The sequence below is a fragment of the Gekko japonicus genome, unplaced genomic scaffold, assembly GCF_001447785.1.
Source record: "Gekko japonicus isolate JY-2015 unplaced genomic scaffold, Gekko_japonicus_V1.1 scaffold713, whole genome shotgun sequence".
Classification (NCBI taxonomy): Eukaryota; Metazoa; Chordata; class Lepidosauria; order Squamata; family Gekkonidae; genus Gekko; species Gekko japonicus.
This window is the reverse complement of record NW_015172026.1, coordinates 234,165-255,006: the sequence shown is the minus strand read 5'-3', so window position 1 is coordinate 255,006 and position 20,842 is coordinate 234,165. Positions and strand designations below refer to the sequence as shown.

Sequence of the window (20,842 nt, the reverse complement as noted above, 5' to 3'; positions counted from 1 at the left end):
GTTTTGTGGCAGGTAAGCTGTGCAGTTTTTGGAATCCAGTAACGCACCGATGTACTGTATTTTCTGGACCGGTTGAAGTTGAGACTTTTCTAGATTTACTTGTAGACCCAGGTTTTCCAGGAGGACCAACGTCTCGTTGATGTTTGAGATTAGGGCATCTTTGGAGGACGCTACCAAGAGCCAATCATCGATGTACAGGTAGATGGAGATGCCCATGAGACGGAGGAAGGCTGCCACAACAACCATAGTCTTTGTGAAGACTCATGGTGCACTTGAGAGTCCGAATGGGAGGGCTGCATATTGGTAATGCTGTTGACCAACTACGAAGCGTAGGTATTGGCGGTGGGACGGATGGATGGTGAGGTGGAAGTAGGTGTCTTGGAGGTTGAGGGTGGCCATCCAGACGTTTTTCTGGAGGAGTGGCAGAATCTGCTGTAAGGACACCATGCGAAAGCGGTGGTAGGTCACAAAGCAGTTTAGCGCTCGTAGGTCTAATATTGGTCGAATGCCTCCATCCCGCTTTGGAGCGGTAAAATAATGGGAGTAGAATCCCTTGCCCTGTAAATGCAGTGGCATCGGCTCGATGGCTCCCTTCTGGAGAAGGACGGACACTTCTTCCAGGAGAGCTAGGAAAGGGGGTGTGGAGACGAAGACAGGAGTAATGGGGTTCTGGTGGAATTCTATGCGATAGCCCTGGGTCACGATGGACAGCACCCATTCGTCTGTGGTGATGTAACGCCAGGTGTGGAGGAAAGGAGTTAGACAGGTTGGGTGTGACTGGGAGATATGGAAGTCAATAGCCCTGCTTGGAGGACTTTGCCTGTTTAGTATGGAAGGACTGTTGTCGCGATCCAAACCAGGGTTTTTGAAAGGTGGGCTTTTGGCCCCCTGAAGACGTACGTGGCCTCCATTGTCTGTCAGGAGATTGACGGTTCGGAGTGCGTTTCTGCCAAGGCCTAGACCAAGGACGAGGGCGATATTGTTGCCTTGTGGAGGATGAAACTCCTAGAGCGCGAGAAGCTTTTATGCTCTTATCCATATCTTGCAATATGGTGACGTTGTGCTGTTGAAGAGACCAAGGCCATCAAAGGAGAGGTCTTCTACATATGACCTAGTATCTGGTAGAAGATTGGTGTTATGGAGCCAGGAGTGCCTTCTTAGAGCTATTGCTGAGGCCACTGTCCTGGAGGAAGTGTCTAGAGCATGTCTGGAAGTGTTAATCTGTTGCTTTGCAAGTACCATGCCTTCTTTCTGAATTATTCGGGCTGCCTGAAGCTTGTCTTCGGGGAGGTGAGTCAGGAGTTCAGAAAACCTTTCCCACAGAGTGTACTGATACCTGCTCATACAGGCTAAGTAATTTGTAGTCTTCACTCCCATCTAGCTTTTTACTTTCCCTGTCAGAAGGTGCAGAATGTGTTCTCTTGGATTTAGACGAAGAGGTAATTACCATGAAGTTTGGTTGAGGGTGGGAGAATAAAAATTCGGCTCCGGTTTCCTGGACTCTATACATATGGTCTAGGCGCCTTGTTGACACTGGGGCTGATGAGGGTTTCTCCCATGGTGTTTTCGCTGCCTGTAGAAGGACCGTGGACATGGCCAGCGCTATGCTAGTTGACGTATCAAGTTGTACGATATCGAAGACAGCATCTGCAACCTGTGGTTGTTGTTGTATGACTGAGCGGCCTAGGGAATGAGCCATTCTTTTGACTAGGTCTGCATAAGAAGTGAGATTGTCGGATGGAGATATGGGCTGGTCATCTGCGACTGCCTGTTTAGGAGATTTGTGGTCAGGGGAGGTATGGACCTCTGAAGTCTCTGTATCAGAATCCTCATCTACAGAATCCGAGGAGACCTGATCTGGCAATTGAACCGGAGTGGTTTTAACTTGGCTGGTTAAAATCTTTGGTGGTAGGACATGGAGGCTGGGAGGACGGTAGAGTTCCAGTTTATGCTGCGAAGGATCCTCGGCCGGGTGATTTGGAGGGCTTGAGAGAGATGCTCAGGGTCTGGACCTATGGGGTGACCTTGATCTGTGGGCAGAGTGGGTCGAGTAACGATCCCAGTTAGAATAGGCTGCCGGAGTCAACCACGGCATGGATGGTGGATAAGCCCCATAGAGATACCTCAGTTGGTGGCGATCCCACGACAGGCGGTGGTGGGGGGATAAAGACTCGAGGAGATCGACTTCTGGAACGGGAGCGTCCAGGAGACAGTGCAGTATTCTGTCTTTGCAAGCGTTCCCTATAAACTCGCTCATCGATATTGACAGGCTCAGGAAACAGACGTGGAGGGTGATACTGAGTGCTGCTGGAGATATGCCGATTCCGACCTGTACCGATATAGGCATGGGCCTCAAAGACCGTCGATGTCGATGAAGGACAGTGATCCGCACCTGGGGGGCGACTAAGGAGCCCAACAGTCTCAATATCAGAGAAAGGACGCTCGTGTATAGGAGAGTCCAAAAGTTGGATGGTCGGTATCGGTGGAGCGGCATGGGTCTCCGATGCTGATACTGCCGTTGGAGCGGGGGGCACGTTAGAGGCATTACCCAGTGCAGACGCCGCTACCTTTCCCGTCTTTGCCGCCTTTAGGGACTTAGAGGAGCCCTTTTTGGCGTACTTGTGCTCCTTAGTGGACTTCGGCTTCTTCTTTGGAGTAGAAGTGGAAGACTGCACCTTCGATGCCGGAGGCTTCGACATCGATTGGCCGATGTCGGAGGAGGGCCTCGATGCCGGAGCCGTCAATGTCGATGGTTTTTCCGAATCCATCGCTGAGGGAGGATGTAACGCTGACTCAAGTAGTGCTACTCTGAGACGTGCCGCTCGGTTTTTTCTCGTTTGGTTAGAAAACCTGGCACAGTGCCAACAAGACTCTGGTTGGTGTGTCTCTCACAAACAAAAAATGCAAAGGGTATGGCGGTCAGGTGGAGCGAGTTTACTACCGCAACCCTTGCAACGGTTGAAAAATCCCCACTTCTTTTCCATAAAATAAGTAAAAAGGGAGAAGAAAACGGGGGGGGGGGCGGTGAAGGCCAAAGAGAGGTAAATGAAAAACCTCCCCCTTAACGAAAAGGCGACAAAAAAAAAAAAGAAAAAGAGAAGAAGCGGCGGGGGGGGGGGGGCAGTGAAGGCCCAAGAGAGGTAAATGAAAAACCTCCCCCTTAACGAAAAGGAAAATCTTTTTTTTTTTTGGTAAAGAACGAAGAAACAAAGATTAGAAGAGAAAAATAAAGAAAACTGAGGAAAAATCCGAAGAGCCTGTGAGGCAAAATTTGTACCGATCAGACCAACTAAAGGAAGGTGTTTCCAGCGCGGCGGTAAGAAAGGAACTGGCGGGATGTCCGCACCCACCCCTCTGGGCATGCGTGGTGGGGTTCCTGCGCATGCCCGAGGTCTGGGCGTGAAAATCCGTTAAGAGCTTGCTACAATGCCGATCGATCCAGCACATGCGCACTGAATCCCATGGATGTGAAGCACAGAGACCACATCGAAGATGGTCAGTAATTCAGCAGTTCGAGACCTGAGTGCCACATAATGGAGTGAGCTCCCGTCTCTGGTCCCAGCTCCTGCCAACCTAGCAGTTTAAAAGCAAGAAATTGCAAGTAGATAAATAGGTACTGCTTCAGTGGGAAGGTAACGGCATTCCGTGCACCTCGGCATCTAGTCATGCCGGCCACATGACCACAGAAACATCTTCAGACAGCCCTGGCTCTTCAGCTTGGAAACGGAGATGAGCATCACACCCTAGAGTTGAATTCGGCTGGCCTTCAAGCAAAGGAAACCTTTACCTTTTTATAGATTTACCAATTTAATTGGATTGTTTATTGTGTTATTATACTGTTACCTTTTTATGGTCTTGTAATATACCCTTTTTAAAAACTATAGTCTTCTAATTCACCTTGGAAAGGAAGGTGGTATGGTATAGCCCAATCTCATCAGATCTCAGAAGCTAAGAAGGGTCGGTACTGCAGAGGAAGGCCATGGCAAACTACCTCTGCTTCTCACTTGCCATGAAAGCCCCTTGCTGGGGTCACTGTATGTCAGTTGCAACTTGACAGCACATGTGTATGTACATGATTCATCTTGGAGACTCAACAAGAAAGGCTGGTGATAAATGAAGTAAATACATGATCAATACAAGTGCATTCTCATGAAATATTTGAGTGTGGTCCAATAACAGGCAGTCAGTTAACTGGTGAAATAACGGTTGACAGCTCTAGCACATGTGACCCAAAATGCTAAACTGTCACAGAGGGGTGCTTTAAAAATGTGATGATCACAATCTGCAAGTCTGTATAATGGTGTTAGGCAAAGGAGTATGTCAGTCCAGGGTGGCCAGGAAGATGCATGCCGGAGGACAGAATGTCTGTGATGGGGGGGAAACAAACATGGGGGCTGGCTAACCATATGAAGGCTCTTCCCCCCACACTTGTGATTCTTGAGATGGGTAGGGAGGCCAGCCTCCAGGTGGAACCTGGGGATCCCCCAGAATTACAGCTCATATCCAGACTATAGAGATTAATTCACCTGGCGAAAATGGATGCTTTGGAGGGTGGACTCTATGGCATTGTGCCCCACTGAGGTCCCTGTCCACCCCAGGCTCCATCCTCAAATCTCCAGGAGTTTCCCAACCTGAATCTGGCAACCCTACTGTTATGTATGCGGACCGCCACTAGGGGTCCGCGGCAAAGACAGGAGCTTGGCTCCCCTGGACAATAGGAACATAGGATCCTAGTTCCCCCCAGCCTCAACCAATAGCCACTTCGGCGGGAAATTCAAACCTTCCAATGGACTAGGGCTGTGCTGGGTGGGTGTGTATATAGTTGGCCTTGCAGGGCCGTTTTAGTTGGTCTTGTGTTAAGTACAATAAACGTGTGCAATGCATGTCGTCGTCCGAGTCTTCCATGTGGCGAACCCAGTACTTTTCAGTGGCGACGAGGATGGGATCCCGCTGAGCCAGGCTTGGCTCGCATCCCAGTGCAGCACCGAGCTCCTTTCCAGCAACGCGCCCCGCATCGCTCGCTAGCAGCACCGCACACCGCGTCAAGAAACACCGCTCCCCGCTATCGCTACGCCATGGCCTCTGCTCGGGGGAACTTGGAGATCTTCGATCCAGCCCATCCCAAACTCTGGAACTCGTGGACAGACCAACTGACTTGCCACTTTGTCTACAATGAGGTCACCGATCCGGGCAAATGACGAGCCCTCCTCCTTAGCTCCTGTGGAGTGAACACGGTCCGCCTCGCAAAGAGCCTCCTCACACCCTGGGCAATCCTCGAGTGCTCGTACGAGGAGATCGTCGACGCCCTGACAAGGTACCTCACGCCACGGCCAACCACGCTCGCTAGGCGGATCGAATTCCAGGGCCGCATCCAGAAACCGGGCGAGTCGGCTGCAGCTTTCATGGCAGCCCTGTGCCAGCTGGCCATGGACCGTGCATTCACAAAGGTGAGGAGAACCTCTTGATGCAATTTGTGTGGGGCATCAGTGACCTAAAACTGCGGAGGAAGATGATCGGTACCGCCGACATCAAGATTGACGCGGCCCTCCAACTCGCCATCACCCACGAGGCCTCCCACCGCGACCGCCCACCAGCAACATCTCACCTTGTACTCCCCGACTTGGGCCCCGAGAACTCGGAGGAGGGGGATGTCCGTCTCATCCGCCCACCCCCGCGCCGAAAGCCACCGAGTCCTGCGGCATCAGGATCCACCGGAAAGACCACAGGCCGTTCCTCATGCGCCAGTTGTGGCGAGGCACACGAGCGCAAGTCTTGCCAATTCCACGACGCGACGTGCCACACCTGTGGGAAACAGGGTCATCTCTCTCGCGTCTGCCGGTCCAAGGGAAGCCGGTACCAGCAGCCCCCAGCTCAGACATGCTGCCCGGCCGCCGCCACCTATGAGATGGCAGCAGAGACATCCAACCTCTACCTCCTCACAGACCGGCCATCCCTACAGGTACTACGCCTCCCGAAGTTAGAGGATACCCCGAAGATCCAATTAACGGTTTGAATCGAAGGGTCCCCCTGCACAATGGAAGTGGACTCGGGGTCAGCGGCGTCCATCATTTCTGTGGACACGCTATGCAGACTTTGCCCTAAGGGGGGACCCCGCTTACGCCCATCCCATTTGAGTTTGGTGGACTTCCAAAGAAACCCGGTTCCTATAAGGGGGGTGGGGACGTTCCAGGTACAGTTCAAGGGGTTCAAGGGACTCTTGGACTTGATAGTGGTGGAGGGAAATCTGGTCAGTCTGCTGGGCCAGGTCTGGTTTGCACCACTGGGCATCACGGTTGGGGTCGGAGGGGTGCTTAAATGTGGTCTGAGGGATTTTGCGGAGATTTGTGGGGAGTTCCCAGCTGTTTTCGATGGGGCTTTAGGTTGCTACAAAGGGCCCCCGGTTTCCTTGCAGTTAGACCCTCCTGGTGGCTCCTATCCGCATGCGGTTCCGCACAGCTCCACTCGCCATTCGGCCAAAAACTGATTTGGAGCTGGACCGCTTGGTTGCACAAGGGGTCCTGGAGCCAGTTCCACATGCTATATGGGAAACGCCCATCGTAACCCCCCTCAAGCCCAACAGCAAAGTCCGCTTCTGTGCGGACGAGAAATGCACAATTAATAAGGCCCTCCACGACCACTCATACCCGGTCCCGGTCGTTAGTCATGTTCTGGCCTCGCAAGCGGGAGCAAAGATTTTTGGGAAAGTTGACCTGGCACAAGCCTATCAACAGCTGCCGGTTGACGAGGCCACGGCGCAGACAATAGTCACCCACAGGGGGGCCTTTAAGGTAAAGAGACTACAATTCGGCATGAGCGTAGCCCCGGGGATTTCCCAACAACTAATGGACTCATTGTTAAAAGTGAAGATAATAATAGAAAGGGACAGAAAAATCTCCCTGGGGAGGGAATTCCATAGTTCTGGTGCCACAGAAGGCCCTTTCTCCAGTTGCTGTCTGTCTGGCCTCATAGTGGTAAGGGTGTAGGACTGGGACTGGAGAAACCTGAGTTCAGATCTTCCTCAGCCAGGGCCACTGTGGGTCAGTCATTCTCTCATAGTATAACTGGCCTCAAAGAGTTGATGTGATAGGGTTGCCAGCTCCAGGTTAGGAAATACCTGGAGATTTTGAGGGGTGGAGCCTGACGATGGCAGACTTTGGGGAGGGGAGGGACTTCAATGGGGTATAATGTCAACGAGTCCACCTTCCAAAGCAGCTATTTTCTCCAGGTGAACTAATCTTTGTTGCTTGGAGATCCATCGGAGATCTCCAGCCACCAGCTGGAGACTGGCAACCCTATGATGTGAGAAGAGAGAATGTACAATGAATAAATATGCAAGCATTTAAAAAATAACCCACTTTCAAACCCCATAATTTGAATGGTAAACCGCCAAACTGCAGCTTTCCACAGCAGAGTTACAGGCCTAGAGAAACTGTTTCATTTTGTCACAGAAAATGTTTGAAGCTGTCATAAATTCAAACTGACTTCTGACAAGTTCCCATAGAGAATAGAATGCAGTAAAATTTCACTTGAAGGAAATTTCAGCAATGACTTTAGGGGTGTAATTAAATGTGGGAAAGTTAGAGGTGTTCATTCACTAGTCATACCTCAGCCAAGCATCAGCCCATTTGCAATGCCTGGGTTAGAGTTAGGCTAACTCTACTGATGTTTTATCGAGTGGCAAACCGCCTGGAAAATCCAGTACCAGAACAGTGGTGCATAAAGGTGTTAAATAGATGATGGTGGTTTGAACCCTGAAAGCGTTCTATAAATGCTAACCAATAATAATAAATGGGTTGGTTTGGAAGAACGTCTCTCTTTCAAAAGACTTTCATTTGTTTCCATACTTAAGTGAATAATTGAGCGGGTATTTTATGTGAGGGGTGATTTGAGACACCGCGTTTATGACAGGGTTGTTATTTCCCCCAATTGTTATAATTTCTTATGAAGGTAGAAAAAAGAATTCCCACAGACAGATTTGTCTACAGGGGATAAAGAAGTGTCCGTCTCACTGAGGCAAAAACCGCCTCTCGCTCTCAAGGACCAATCACCGCAAACCAAAATCCACCTTTAACGATCACCGGCGCGAGCCCGGCGACCGTTGGAAAGGGCTCTTCCACCGCGACAGCGCACGCGCGACCAATCCCTCGCTTTCTCCCCCTCCCCTCCATTTTCCCGCCTTTCTCCCCCTTCCCTTTCCTTCTTCTAATTCCCTCGCCTTCCAACCCGCCTTGTCACTCTTTAGCGACCACCCCTTTCGGCGCAAGCGCTTCAGAAGCTCCGCATCTCTGCCTTCCGCCCTCGTCTTTGCCCACACGTCGTGCTGCGCATGCCTAGGTACGCCCCTTTCTCATGGATGTTTCCCACCTCCACGCTGTGCGTCAGGTGCTGCTGGGTTGTCCCTTCCTGCCCCGTTGTTTGGGGCTGTGCGCAGGCGCACTAAGGGTATACCTTTCCCCTCAGTTCTCTTGCCCCCCCCCCGCCACGGATTTCTGAGGAGATTGTGGGGGGGTTGTAACCGCCGCCACCACCACCATTATGGGAGTAAGTAAGGCCTAGTCTCCAGATTTGGGGTGGGGGGGATTCAGGAAATGGGGGGATTGGGGAAGGCATGGGGGGCCATATGGGGAAGTAGAAAGTTTTATGTTGGGGTAGAAATAATAAGAAATTTGGGGGAGGGGTATCTTTGGATTATATGGGGGTCTTGGGGTTAATTTTTGGGATATGGGAAGTTTAATGCTAGAAAGGAGAAAGTTGCCAGGAGGGGGGGCACTTGGGATTGCAGAAGGCGGAAGAAAGAATGGTATTGGGAAGAAAAATAATTGGGGGAAATTGGGGAGAGGGTACTGAAATAACTTCAGGGATGGGAAGATTTGGGGTTGGAGGGAGGTGAGGATGCATGGCTTAATTGAGAGGCTATTCAGAGTTTCATAAGGGAGGGAGAAAAACTGGGAGAACTGCAAGGTGGGTCAGTATGTGGGTCTTAAAGTAAATTGTGTGAGGGGGAGTTTGGGGAGCGGTTTGGAGGCTTGGTATGTGGGATAAGAACTTGGTGTTAGAATAATCAGGCGGGGGGTATCTGGGTGTGGGGATAGTCTTGTGTGGTATTACAGTTGGTATGTCCGGTTTGGAAAGTTTTGGGTCAGGTTTATGTGGTAGGTGTGTTTTCAGATTTCTTCTTTTTTTTTTTTTGGTCCAAGTGGACCCTGAAACAGCAATTGACATCAGAAAACAAATATATAGTGCGTAGCAAGTAACAGGTGACATCCATGCTGAAATCAATATCAAAACACATCAGTATCCATAATGGAAGGAGATTTGGAATCTGGGGATGGAGGAATGCAGAGCAAATGTAGGGTCCCTATGGGGGAGGAGGGGAGTAGTAGGTCATTTGAGGTTGAGGAAGGGATGAGCATTAGGAATAGTTAGGACAATTGTAGAAGGAATATTTGGGGTTGGATAAGGGAATGGGGGGACAGGAGGTTCAGCGTAACAATTACTGTCTCCTTTTAGCTTTGAAAAACTTTAGAAAATCACAGTAAAAAAATCTTAAGTGACCATGCATGAGCCTCATAAAAGACTGTATAGGTTCTCCTTAATAATAAAATCAAGTTGCTCCATCTTTATTAAGACACTGAGCTGGTTGTGTCAAATTTCTGTTTACTTTTGTGTACTTATTGCATCTTATAAAGTAGGCCTGACTTCTCTATTTACGCCTCAATCCAAACTGAAAGTGGCTGACAGCAACTTAGTTATATTTCTGTGTCTACAAAATATTTCTGTCCTTTTCTGACCTCTGTACCCCTTTTACCTCTTGTTGTCTTAGCAGCACAATAAAACACTTGTAGCATAGTGCTGAAGTGTGTCAATAAGACACTAGGGAAAGCGCAGTGCGATGAGATTAGACTCTTTGATTGCAGGGAAATTAGGCAAATGAAACCGGTGAAGGTAACAAGGATGAGAGAAGCTCCACCCCTTAGATGTCTAGTCAGACTTTGTCTTGTTTAGGAAACTTGTGGTATGCAAGGAAGTTTTTTCCCTTTTTTGAGCCAGCGTAGTTTCACAACCTAATTGTCGATTCAAACAGCCCCAAATCGGCTGTGATGTACATCAAGCAGTTGTCACATGCAAAAATTTGGTGTTTAGCGCCCCGTCAGAAATCATTTTCCTTATGTCTCAGCAGCTGGATGCTTCTAGGGATCTGGGTTGCAGAACCAGGGCTTGTGGGAGGAGTGGAAATGCCAGCTTTTGCAGGTGCAGCTTGTTATGGAAGGGTGAGAGAAAGTGCATCTCCTGGTTCTGTGTAACTGTCCCCCCCCCCCCTGCTCATCAGAAAGCCTTGCATTTGGGCGGGGGGGGGTTGCGGACTGCCATAGGTGAAGGAGAGTTCATGTCAATCAAAAAGCAGACTCGCCCTCTCCTTTAAACTGAAGAGCTTTCTTTGTACATGCAAAGTGTCATTCGCAGGGTTTTTCATTGTTATTTACAGATACCCATTTGGTTCAGGCAAGGATACACCCCGACCCCCTTTCTGAAAATAGGATGTCTTTGTGTCCAGGAAGGTACAGGCAACTGTCCACTTTCTCTAGCTTGCTGCCTGGCTGTCTTCCTGCTCCAGTTTTCCCCAGCTAGCCGCAGACTCTCAGCTTGTTTCCCAGCCAGCTACACATTAGAAACGGAGAGAAAAAAAGATGTCCTTATTTGAACTTTAGTGGGGGTGGAAGGGTTGTGTTGAGGTTAAACACACGTTTTTGGCTCAGAACTGCCAGCATTCACTGACTCACCAGCCTGGCAAAACTTTACAGCTCTTTTGTAGCAAGGTTTGTCGGGTTAATGGCAATATTTCCAAGTCAGATTTTTCTTGGCGTGCTGCACAGCAGGTGGGGGGGGGGCTGGTGCAGTATGGTAAGCTGTTTTCTCTAAGCAGGAGGCCTGAGTTCTGCCCTATTAGAGTCAGGTTCCCTGTCGCTTTTGAAGGGTTGCTTGGCAGGGGCAGGATGTGTATGTATGTGTCCCTGACAGGAGTAGTATCTGTGTAGGGATTTTTTTAGTATAACCGTTGAAAAGGAGCTAAGTAACCCGTGAGCTAGGGTGTCTTGGCTTCACCCAGCATTCCTTAGTGACTCTTTCACCAACTTGCCAAGAATGTGCTGTTTGTGTCTTCCTTACAAGGCTCAGCAAGAAGCTTTCATTCATACATAACATCCCCCCCCCCCCAGGCTTTCAAACTTTACTTGGTTTAACTGGTAGATGAATTGAGCTTTTATTGAATGGTGGAGCCAGTTTTAATCTGTGGAAATGTAAGGATGGGCACTCCTGCCTGGTTTTTGTTTTATTATTGCTATGCTGTTGTAACAGGGAAAAGAGACCCGGTGTATGAATTTGCATCGGCTAAGTTTTCATGCTGGCATGATGGAGGGGTGGTTCACAATGCCTCCTGCCGTAGAGCTTTTGCCATTGCATAACTCTTCTGTTCTTATTATATATTATTACTTGCTTCATTTATACCCCACCTTCCTCCCCAATGGGGAACCCAAAGCAGCTGACATCATTCTTCTCTTCTCCTCCTCAGTCCCACAGTACAATGCACCTCCCAGAGCAGTGTTTGCTGGGATGCGTAGTCTCTAGAGGAGGAAGCCGTACTTGCATGGTCAGGTACCTGGGTGGAGCTTAAGTGAGACAGGGTGTGTCCTGCTGTAACATCTCAACCCTCTCGTTTCAGAGGAAGTCTAGTAAAGGCAAAGAGAAGAAACAGAAACGACTGGAGGAGAGGGCAGCCATGGACGCTGTCTGTGCCAAGGTGGAAGCTGCCAACAAAGTGAGCCCCTCTTCTGCCCCTGTTTCTTTGCACGGGTGGTATAGACGGATCAGGGAGACCAGATATAAAACCCTGTGCATCTGTGAAGCTCACTGGGAGACCTTGGGCCAGTCCCAGTTGCTCAGCCCAGCCTTTCTCACAGGGTTTATGTGAGGATAATAAAAAAGTAGAAGGAAGGCGAGGAAGAATTGTTAACACTGCTCTGGCTCCCTGGAGAAAGGGCAGGATAAAAATACTTCTTGCTTTTGGGGGCTTCCTTGTGGCTTCTGATTAGCCTCTGCTGGAATCAGAACACTGGCTTAGGTATGTATGTTGGTCTATCATAGAATCACAGGGCTATACAGGCCATCTAGTCCAACCTCCTGCTCAATGCATCCCTGACAAGTGTTTGTCCAGCCGCTGCTTGAAGACTGCCAGTGAGGGGGAGCTCACCACCTCTCCAGGCAGCTGATTCCACTGTGGCACAACTGTTCCTGGGAAAAAGTTTTCCCTAATATCCAGCTGGTACCTTCCCGCCCTTAATTTAAATGCATTATGGCAAGTCCTATCCTCTGCTGCCAACAGGGGCAGCTTCCTGCCCTCCTCTAAGTGACAGCCCCTCACATGCTTAAAGAGAGCAATCATGTCCCAGCATGGCTACTTTTATGTCCTATATGTCCTAAATATACAATAAATAAATCCATCTTCCCCTTGTCTTGGGGCAACAGCCAGTGTTCCATCTAAGCTGAGTTAGTGTGAGCTAGCTCACAATTTTTTAGCCTCCAGCTCACACATTTTTGTCTTGGCTCAGGAAGGATGGCTCCAGAGCAAACTAATCTATGCAGTAGCCAAATCTCTTGCTCACAACTTTAATGCCAGTAGTTCATTTTTGCTCACAAGACTCCACAGCTTAGAAGGGAGCATTGGCAACAGCTATTCAGCAGCTAAGAACAAGAAGAAAATATAATAATCTGGCGCAGGCTCCCAGAATACCTGTGTGGTGTCACCTCTCTCTCTTCCTTCAAATCCGTCATCAACAAGTTTTGGCACAGCCCCTTAGTCCACATCCCCTATCCAAATTAAGCCCATATAACCCCTTTGTCAAATTTAAGATTGTAAGCTCCTTGGGGCAGGAATCTGACAATTTGTGTTTTGTAAAGCCACATGCTGGAAGGTGGCCCTTTATAAATAATAAACTGAAGTTGTTCTTCGTTATATAGTTTTCTAATAAAAGAACCTCCATAAAGCATTTTCAGTTGCACAGGTTTCTTGTTAGGGTAGACAGAATTTTTAAACCAGACCACAGTTTTACTGTGTAAAGCTGAGGAACAGAGTCCCTAGAACAAGAGGCAGATTCTTGTATAAGTGCGCTGGGGAGATATATGGATACAAACTGAAGGGGGACAGAAAGCAAGTAAAATACAGTACTCCAAAGTTGTGTGTTTTTTATTATCCTCAAGTCATTAGTGGACAAACGGGGGGAAAGTATCACTCAGCTCTTGTGAGACTTTACTGCCTGGTTCCTCAAAGTGGTTCTTGGCTTGCCACAGGTGAACTGTTCCCCCCCCCCCCAGGGAATGGACATTACAAACAAGTAAAGTAGTTAATTGGGGTCAGCTTCTCAATTCATTAGAGCAGCCTTGCTGTATCAGACCAGTTGTCCATCTAGTCCAGCATCCTGTCTCACATAGTGGCCAACCAGTTTCTCTGAAGATCCAACAGCAGTCTAAAGGCCAAGGCCTCCTCCTGATGCTGCCTCCTGGTACTGGGATTCAGAGATTTATTGCCTCTGAATGTGGAGGTAGTCACCATGGCTAATAGCCACCTCTCCTCCATGAATGGAAAAAAAACCCCAAGAACTTTAGAAGTTCCTGAACCGTATGTTCTTGTCAGAGTGCTCTGTAGACATCAACCTCTCAGTTACCCTTTTTTCCTGTAGCTGATTGACCCTTTGGAAGCCTTCCCTGTGTTCAAGAAATATGACAGGAATGGGTGAGTAAAACCTCTGTGCTCTTTTTGGTTTAGGATAAAGAGAATAGAGTCTGCCGGTCCCAGTACTCAAAGCAGTGACACTTGTCATTTGCAAGTGTCATGGTTTCACTGTGACCCATAAGCCACTCTCCCCTCCCCTCTCACAATAAAACTTGTCCCTGAGGTCTCCTGATTGGTAGCCCAGGGGTTTAGCCACAAATCCTAGTAATGTCCCCTTCCCATGTAATCATTCTTGTCTCTTTGCAGGTTAAATGTCTCCATCGAATGTAAACGAGTATCCAGCTTGGACCCGGCCACGCTTGACTGGGCTTTTGAACTGACCAAGACAAACATGCAGACATTGTAAGGCCTGGGGAAAATGCCTTATGAGGCAGGGAGCGGGGTGCAGTCTGGAACATTTCACCAGCAGGTGTTGGGATGGGCAGGAGCAGGTGGTACAGGTTGTTGCCTTTGGGGGAGGGGGTTCTTCCCTTCTCCTCCTTTTCTTCTCTCTCCTCTGCCTTTCTCTTTGTTCTCCTCCCTGTCCACTGATAAAGTTGAAGAATTTTTTTCAGAATTAGTTTGGACAGAGTAGGGGAATGCAATGGGCATACCCATTTACAGTGAGTAGGCAGGAGTTGGCCTCTGCTCCCATTGCAGCGCAAATGAAATCTTGTCCTTACGTAGCTGTGCTTCCATTCAGTTTTGTCAGGTTTCAACCCCAAAGTCTTGGCTTGTAGCTGTAAGGAATGGGAAAGAGAGATCGAAAGGGTCTCCCTGCCTGTCCGAGGCACCAGTAAGTTTCATGTTTCCAGGAGGCCATCTTTTCCCTAAGAAGTTGGCACTTTTCTCCTCACCTCCCTTTTTCCTCCTCCAAAGGTATGAGCAGAGCGAGTGGGGTTGGAAAGACCGGGAGAAACGGGATGAGATGACGGATGACCGAGCGTGGTATCTGATTGCTCTGGAAGACGGTTCAGTCCCCGTGGCTTTCTCACACTTCCGCTTCGATGTGGAGTGTGGAGAGGAGGTCCTCTATTGGTAAGTGCCCTGGCTGGCATGCTTCTTCCCAGTGTGATGGGGACCAGGCGGCCGGGGGGAGGAATCAGGATTGACACAGTGTTTACATTCCTACAGTCAGGGAAACCCAGTTTGGGGGATGAAATAAATGATAGACGTTTGGCTCATTTGTGTAGCCAATTGTATTTCTTCCAGGCGCAAAATCTAGAGGTTTTCAGAATTTTGTGTGTGTAAAAAATAGCAGCTGGAATGGCAGAAGGGGAGAAGGAGTAATTTCTGTGTTGCGGGTCAGCATTCTTGAAGCAATGGTAGGATTAATAAGTTAATCATAGGTAGCAGCTGTATACCATTTTTCAGTGTTTGATGCTTTTCGCCCGGGATTTGGTGTACCGTAGTGGCTAAGAGAACAAGCTGGGTTCTTCCTCTCCTCTTCCACAAAATGTTTATGGAGATAATAGTGGCCTACGTTGCAAGGCTGTTGTAAGGATTATGATGAGGTAATGTATATGAAGTGTTTTGCCTCCAGTGGTTACTTTGTAAATGCATATCAGCAGTCCTTATCCCCCCTCCCCATATTCAGATCAGAGGTGTTGAGCTTGAATAAATAGGGAGTTGTAAATGCATATCAGCAGTCCTTATCCCCCCCATATCCAGATCAGAGGTGTTGAGCTTGAATGAATAGGGAGTTAAATAGGGAGTTGATAGTAGAGGCAATATTTAAAGCAGAGACGTCTTGATCCATAACTCCATTTCCTAGCCATTAGACTATACTAGCTCTCACAGTATTGAGGGGATATTGGTGGGGGCGGGGAGGGGACAAACCAGAAAAAGCCAGGTTGTTTCCCAGAAGAACCCACCCTGCCCTTTCTAGTTGAATCTCTGGCTGACTGGCTGAATCTCTGGCTGTTTAGAAGCCTTTTCCCCTTGGCTATGAGGGCTGGAACATCTAGTTTATGATATCCTTGCTTTATCCTAATGTTGCAAGAGATGAATTGGATCTTGAATGAGAAAAACTTGCATCTCTTTGCACTGAATTGAAGATTTTGTGGGCATGCTTACGCTGTAGGGAATGGCGTTCAAGTTTCCCCCTCTTCTCTTGCTAGCTACGAAGTGCAGCTGGAAAGCAAAGTGAGAAGGAAAGGTCTGGGCAAATTTCTCATACAGATACTACAGCTCGTGGCAAACAGGTAAACGTGTCCCTCTTCATCTGAGGATGCGATTTTGAGCATGCCTACCTGGAACAGATTCCATAGGTATCAATGGATCTTTTGCATCAAGTAAATTGTGATACCTCTGAAGGAATAACAATGTGGACTCCATAAAGAGAGGCTTTTTTTTTTTGGCGCCCACTCGTTTGTGGGTTTATGCCGTTAGGTAATTAGATTCCATATCTTTTTCAAAGTCAAAAACCCTGTATAGGCTGGAGCAGACTATTTGTGTTACTTATTCAGCTTCACATTCAGTATGGAGGGTGGGAGACAGGAGGTGGAATAAAATCCAAGCGGTCAGTTGTGTTACCATACTATGCAGAGACATAATTTAAATGGCATATCCATTCCAGAAGAAACTTACCATCTCAAATTTGGTACAAGGGAACAGTTAACTTGTGGGACCATGGAGGCCGGGACAATAACAACTTGAATAGCCCAGACTGGCCCAACTAGGAATTCCTAAGAACTAGGAATTCACCTTAGTGCTTACTGTTCAGGGACAGGCAAGAAGCTTTATTTAGTTTTTTCTTCTGAATTTCGTCCTTCAAGCTGACTTTGATGCCTCTGGTGTGTGTTTTTTCCAGCACACAAATGAAGAAAGTAATGTTAACAGTATTTAAACACAATCACGGGGCGTATCAGTTCTTCAGAGAAGCTTTACAGTGAATAAACAGCTTCATTCATCCCCCCCCCCCCTAACAAGCTTCCCCCCCCCCCCCCCCAAAATAATGTGGGAATGCAATGGGGTGGGAAAGGATGCTTTTCTTCCATAAGTCTGAGTTGATGGTTCAACTGTTTCCTCGTTAGAGCTTCTAGTCCTAGAGTGGGCAAATTTTGGGGCCTGAAAAGACTGGAGCATCCTACGCAGATGCCTCAGAAATGGGCCTCTTTCCAGATCTGGCCTGTAGAATCACAGAATCATAGAGTTGGACGGGGCCCTACAGGCCGTCTAGCCCAATTCCCTGCTCAATGCAGGGTCAGCCTAAAGCATCCCTTACAAGTGTTCGTCCAGCCGCTGCTTGAAGACTGCCAGTGAGGGGGAGCTCACCACCTCCTTGGGCAGCTGTTTCTGCTGCCAAACTACTTTTAACTGTAAAAAATTTTTTCCCTAAGATCCAGACAGTACCTTTCCACCTGTAATATAAACCCAGGGCCGAAAGCACCTGACAAATCAAGCAGCTTGCAGGCTGGACAGTGAGCTCATGTGAGCCAGATGTGGCACTACACATGACTAATTGGACCACATCTGTTCTAGTCCTGTCTCTTAGGCTAAGGGGTAGGCGAGAACATTACTGAACGGATGCAAAATACAAATTAAAATGGTTCCAGCCTCTAAATGTCTGCCTCTGCAGAAAAACACCATGCTGTGTCTGGAATAACCTTAGGCTAGGGCTGTGGTTACCCACCAAGGGGAAAGCAGTTCTGTAAATGTAGAGTTGCTTCTCTAGTGTTCTGTGTTCCAGCGAAATAACAGCATTAGCAAGAACATCATCAAAGGTGGGGATGGGAGAGAATCAGCTAGTTAAACTGATGAACAGCCCAAAATTCATTCACAGACTACCATGTAAAGGAGTGGTTCTATCCCGATCAGCAGTTGCTTGAAACGAGATTGGGGAGGGAAAGAAAGGCATTTTAAACATACCTGGGTTCCCCTCCTGATCGTCTCCAGGTGCCCCGCAGCTGCAGGGCACCTGGAGCAGATTAGGAGGGGAACCCAGGTATGTCTGCCTGCCAGCCCTCTTTCCCCAGCCTGCCTGCCACGGTGGACAGGCTGGGGAAGGGAAGGTAGGCATGCATACATGCCACCTTTCTTCCCTGAGCCTCTCTGCTTTGCGGAGAGACTCAGGGAAGTGCAGGAGGGTGTGTGTGTTTAAATGCCTTTCTTTCCCTCCCCGAGATTGGGGAGGGAAATAAAGGCATTTTAAACATGCCTGGATTCCCCTCCTGATCTTCTCCAGGAGGCACACATGCCGCCTTTCTTCCCTGAGCCTCGGGGAGGGAAAGAAAGGCATTTTAAAGATGCCTGGGTTCCCTGCCTGCCCTTCTCCAGCTAGGACATGTCAGGAAGGGAAGGCACAGAGAGACTTTCCCTTGTCAATTTCACTCTCAGCTGATTAGTGGGTAGTGAAATTGACAGGGAAATCTGTAGGGGCTACCAGAGGGAAAGAAGGCATTTTAACATGCTTCCTTTCCCTCTGGTGGTGTAAATCAACCCCGAATATATTCAGCAATACCAAATATTTCCCCAGTCCAAATACCTTACTGGTATTGGACTGGGGAAATTGGGAATTTACCGATATTTTTCGGGTCTGATTTACCCAAAGCCGAAAAATACCAGCATTTTTTCCTTTTTTTTGCACACCTAATCTGGTGTCTGGAGAACACTTTGGGAATGGGGGCTTAATAGCAGAGGCTATGGCCTTGTTCTTCTTCAGATATCTGTGTGCTCAGCTGTTTCAGACTGTAGGTAGGGGGGGTGATTACATGATGGAATGCTCCTCAATGTTTTTTAAAAATCCATGAACCTATAAAACTGGCATCCTAGATAAAGAGATTCTTGGCCTCCCTTTGCTCTGGCATGCTGGTTTTCTGCATGCTTTCCCCAGGCGTAGGTTTGATGGCTTCAGGAGGAACTAGGCCTCTTTCTTGTACGTCTTGACCACATGCTTGTTCCTTGCCCGTTACTGCCACATACTCTTACGAGGGAGTGTGAAGGGCCAGTCCAGGTGTTTTTGCAACCTTGCTAACCTGCCTGTCCCTGCTCATGCATGCCCTCTCCTTGCGTGCGAGCTGTGGATTAGATTGCATTTTCCTCTTCATGGATGGAACTGACAAGCTTTGTGTCTGCACATTATGCTGTTCGCTCAAGTAGAGCCCTCACCCATGAATCTCTGGCACAGATACTACACCAGCTGATAGTCTGTAATTGCAAGGTTTGTTTCCCCTCTTCTCCTTATTTTACAGGTTCGAAATAGATGATACCTCACCCAGCATGTCTGGCTGCTGTGGGGATGACTGCTCCTACGAAATCCTCAGCCGAAGAACAAAATTTGGCGAGAGCCAGCATACTCACCCGGGCAATCACTGTGGAGGATGCTGCCATTGAGACCGTCCTGTGATCCATATCTCCAAAAGAACCCAGTTCTCCACATGAAGCTGCCTCTCTCTTTGGTTCCCCTCCCCACCTGATCCTGCCCTTCATTTCCCCCCCCCCCCCCCCGGAGCCATGACAAAGGACTCTCGCATTCTGAACCCCAGGATGAAAGATCTTCCTCCGTACTGGAGGGTCTGGAAACTAAAGTTATGTGTAGCTCTCAGGCCTGGCCCCAGACCTTGCTTACCTGTGGCCTGGAACTGAAAGTTCGTATTTCTGCAGTAAAGAAATAGTTGCCGCTTTAGAAAGTGAGCCTTATGATTTAATTCACTCTCCAAGATTAAGAGGAAGAATTGGCTTCTCGTGAATTTTACAAATCCATTCCTGTAGAAGGGCCAAATGTGTGAACTTCCTTCACTTTGTGTTGAATGTGCACTTCCCTCCCTTGATCGTAAGCAACGTACGACTGCTGTTTCTCTGCGGAACCATAAATGGTGTAGTAAATTGGCTGTGTCTCTCTTTAGAGAGCAGCTGGGGAAAAACTGTATCCATTTTCCATTCTGTCGGTTTGACACCAGTTCTCGAAAAAAGGTGCTTTGTAGAGGTCAGGAACCAGTTCATACTTAACATACTGCATCTGTAAGACTATAGCAGTTTTCCCTGGATACTTGGGGAAAGCATTGAGCCAAATGGAACTCCTGCACACATTTCTCATAAGTTGCTGAATCTGGATTCCTAGCTGGATTCAGGTAGAGAAGATCCTCTCTCGGCAGGATGCTTGGACACCTCTCTCTGCATGTAGCCAACCCAGAATAAGGGTTGGCCCGCTTTCGGGTAAGGCTACGTCAGAACTTGCCTTTGTGGTGCCTGAAAGTCCTGCTTGAAGGACCTATGCCAGATCGTAGGTGGCGAGTAGCTTGCTTTCGTTTAGATCTTTGCTTTCACCTTAAAGGTGAAAAAGCATTTATGAATCTGGTATCTTGCAAAGTGAGACGGTTGTTTTAAGATCTTCCTCCAAATTCTCGGATGAGCCAGGGGCTTATGTAATGCCGTGTCACGGCTTCGTCCCTGGACAAGGCAGTCCCTGCCCTCAGTTATCCCATTGGGCTGCGGCTCTCCCAGAAAGCATGTTGTCCTCTTCCTTCCCTGTGTGGTATGTGGGGGTGTCTTTGCTCCTTTTTGCTAACTGGGTGGATTTAAGACCCACCCACCCCGGACGAGACTTTTCCCCGTCCTCTGAATGTCCCTGGTGGGAAGAGTGTGGCTTCCTGCCAGAACCACAGTCTAGTCCCTAGCTCAGGACCCTGTTGGCTAGCTGCAAAGTTGACGGCCAGTGGCTTTCTTCTCACAGCCCCGCCGCCCCCGTGGTTTACGGGGGTTTGATGAGTTACGTTGACCCACCGGGGCCCCCTCACCAGGTTGTGTTTTCGGATCGCAACCCATTGCAGCTGCAACCTCAGGACCACCTCACTTCTGCCTCAGGGTGTGTGTCTTCACCTCGGCCCTTCGTGCTGAAGCGTGGGGAGGGGGGAATGGATTCTCCCAGTCGAGTCTCCGCTTGTCTTTTTTTTTTTTGGTGGTTGGGCTTAAAATGTGAGCTAGCTGACGCCGCCACCCAGTGATGCACTTTTGGGTTGTGGGGTTTTTTTTGTTTTTTTTTTTTAAAGAGCCTTGTTTCACGTGTTTTGAATCATGGCCTTATGGATGAGTTGCATCTGGACAAGTGGAGAGAGAACGACTGTAATTTTTTCACTC

At 48.6% G+C, this 20,842-nt stretch overlaps 1 protein-coding gene across 1 annotated transcript; it reads left to right on the top strand.

The window, feature by feature from the left end:
• The first annotated feature begins 11,725 nt into the window (after positions 1-11,725).
• On the top strand, positions 11,726-19,200 carry NAA40 (N(alpha)-acetyltransferase 40, NatD catalytic subunit). The gene is made up of 7 exons (XM_015420566.1): positions 11,726-11,815; positions 13,734-13,786; positions 14,033-14,128; positions 14,645-14,803; positions 15,886-15,969; positions 16,578-16,655; positions 18,958-19,200. Exons 1-7 carry the CDS (start codon positions 11,777-11,779, stop codon positions 19,097-19,099), a joined length of 651 nt encoding a protein of 216 aa, XP_015276052.1. The 5' UTR covers positions 11,726-11,776; the 3' UTR covers positions 19,100-19,200.
• Positions 19,201-20,842: the final 1,642 nt, after the last annotated feature.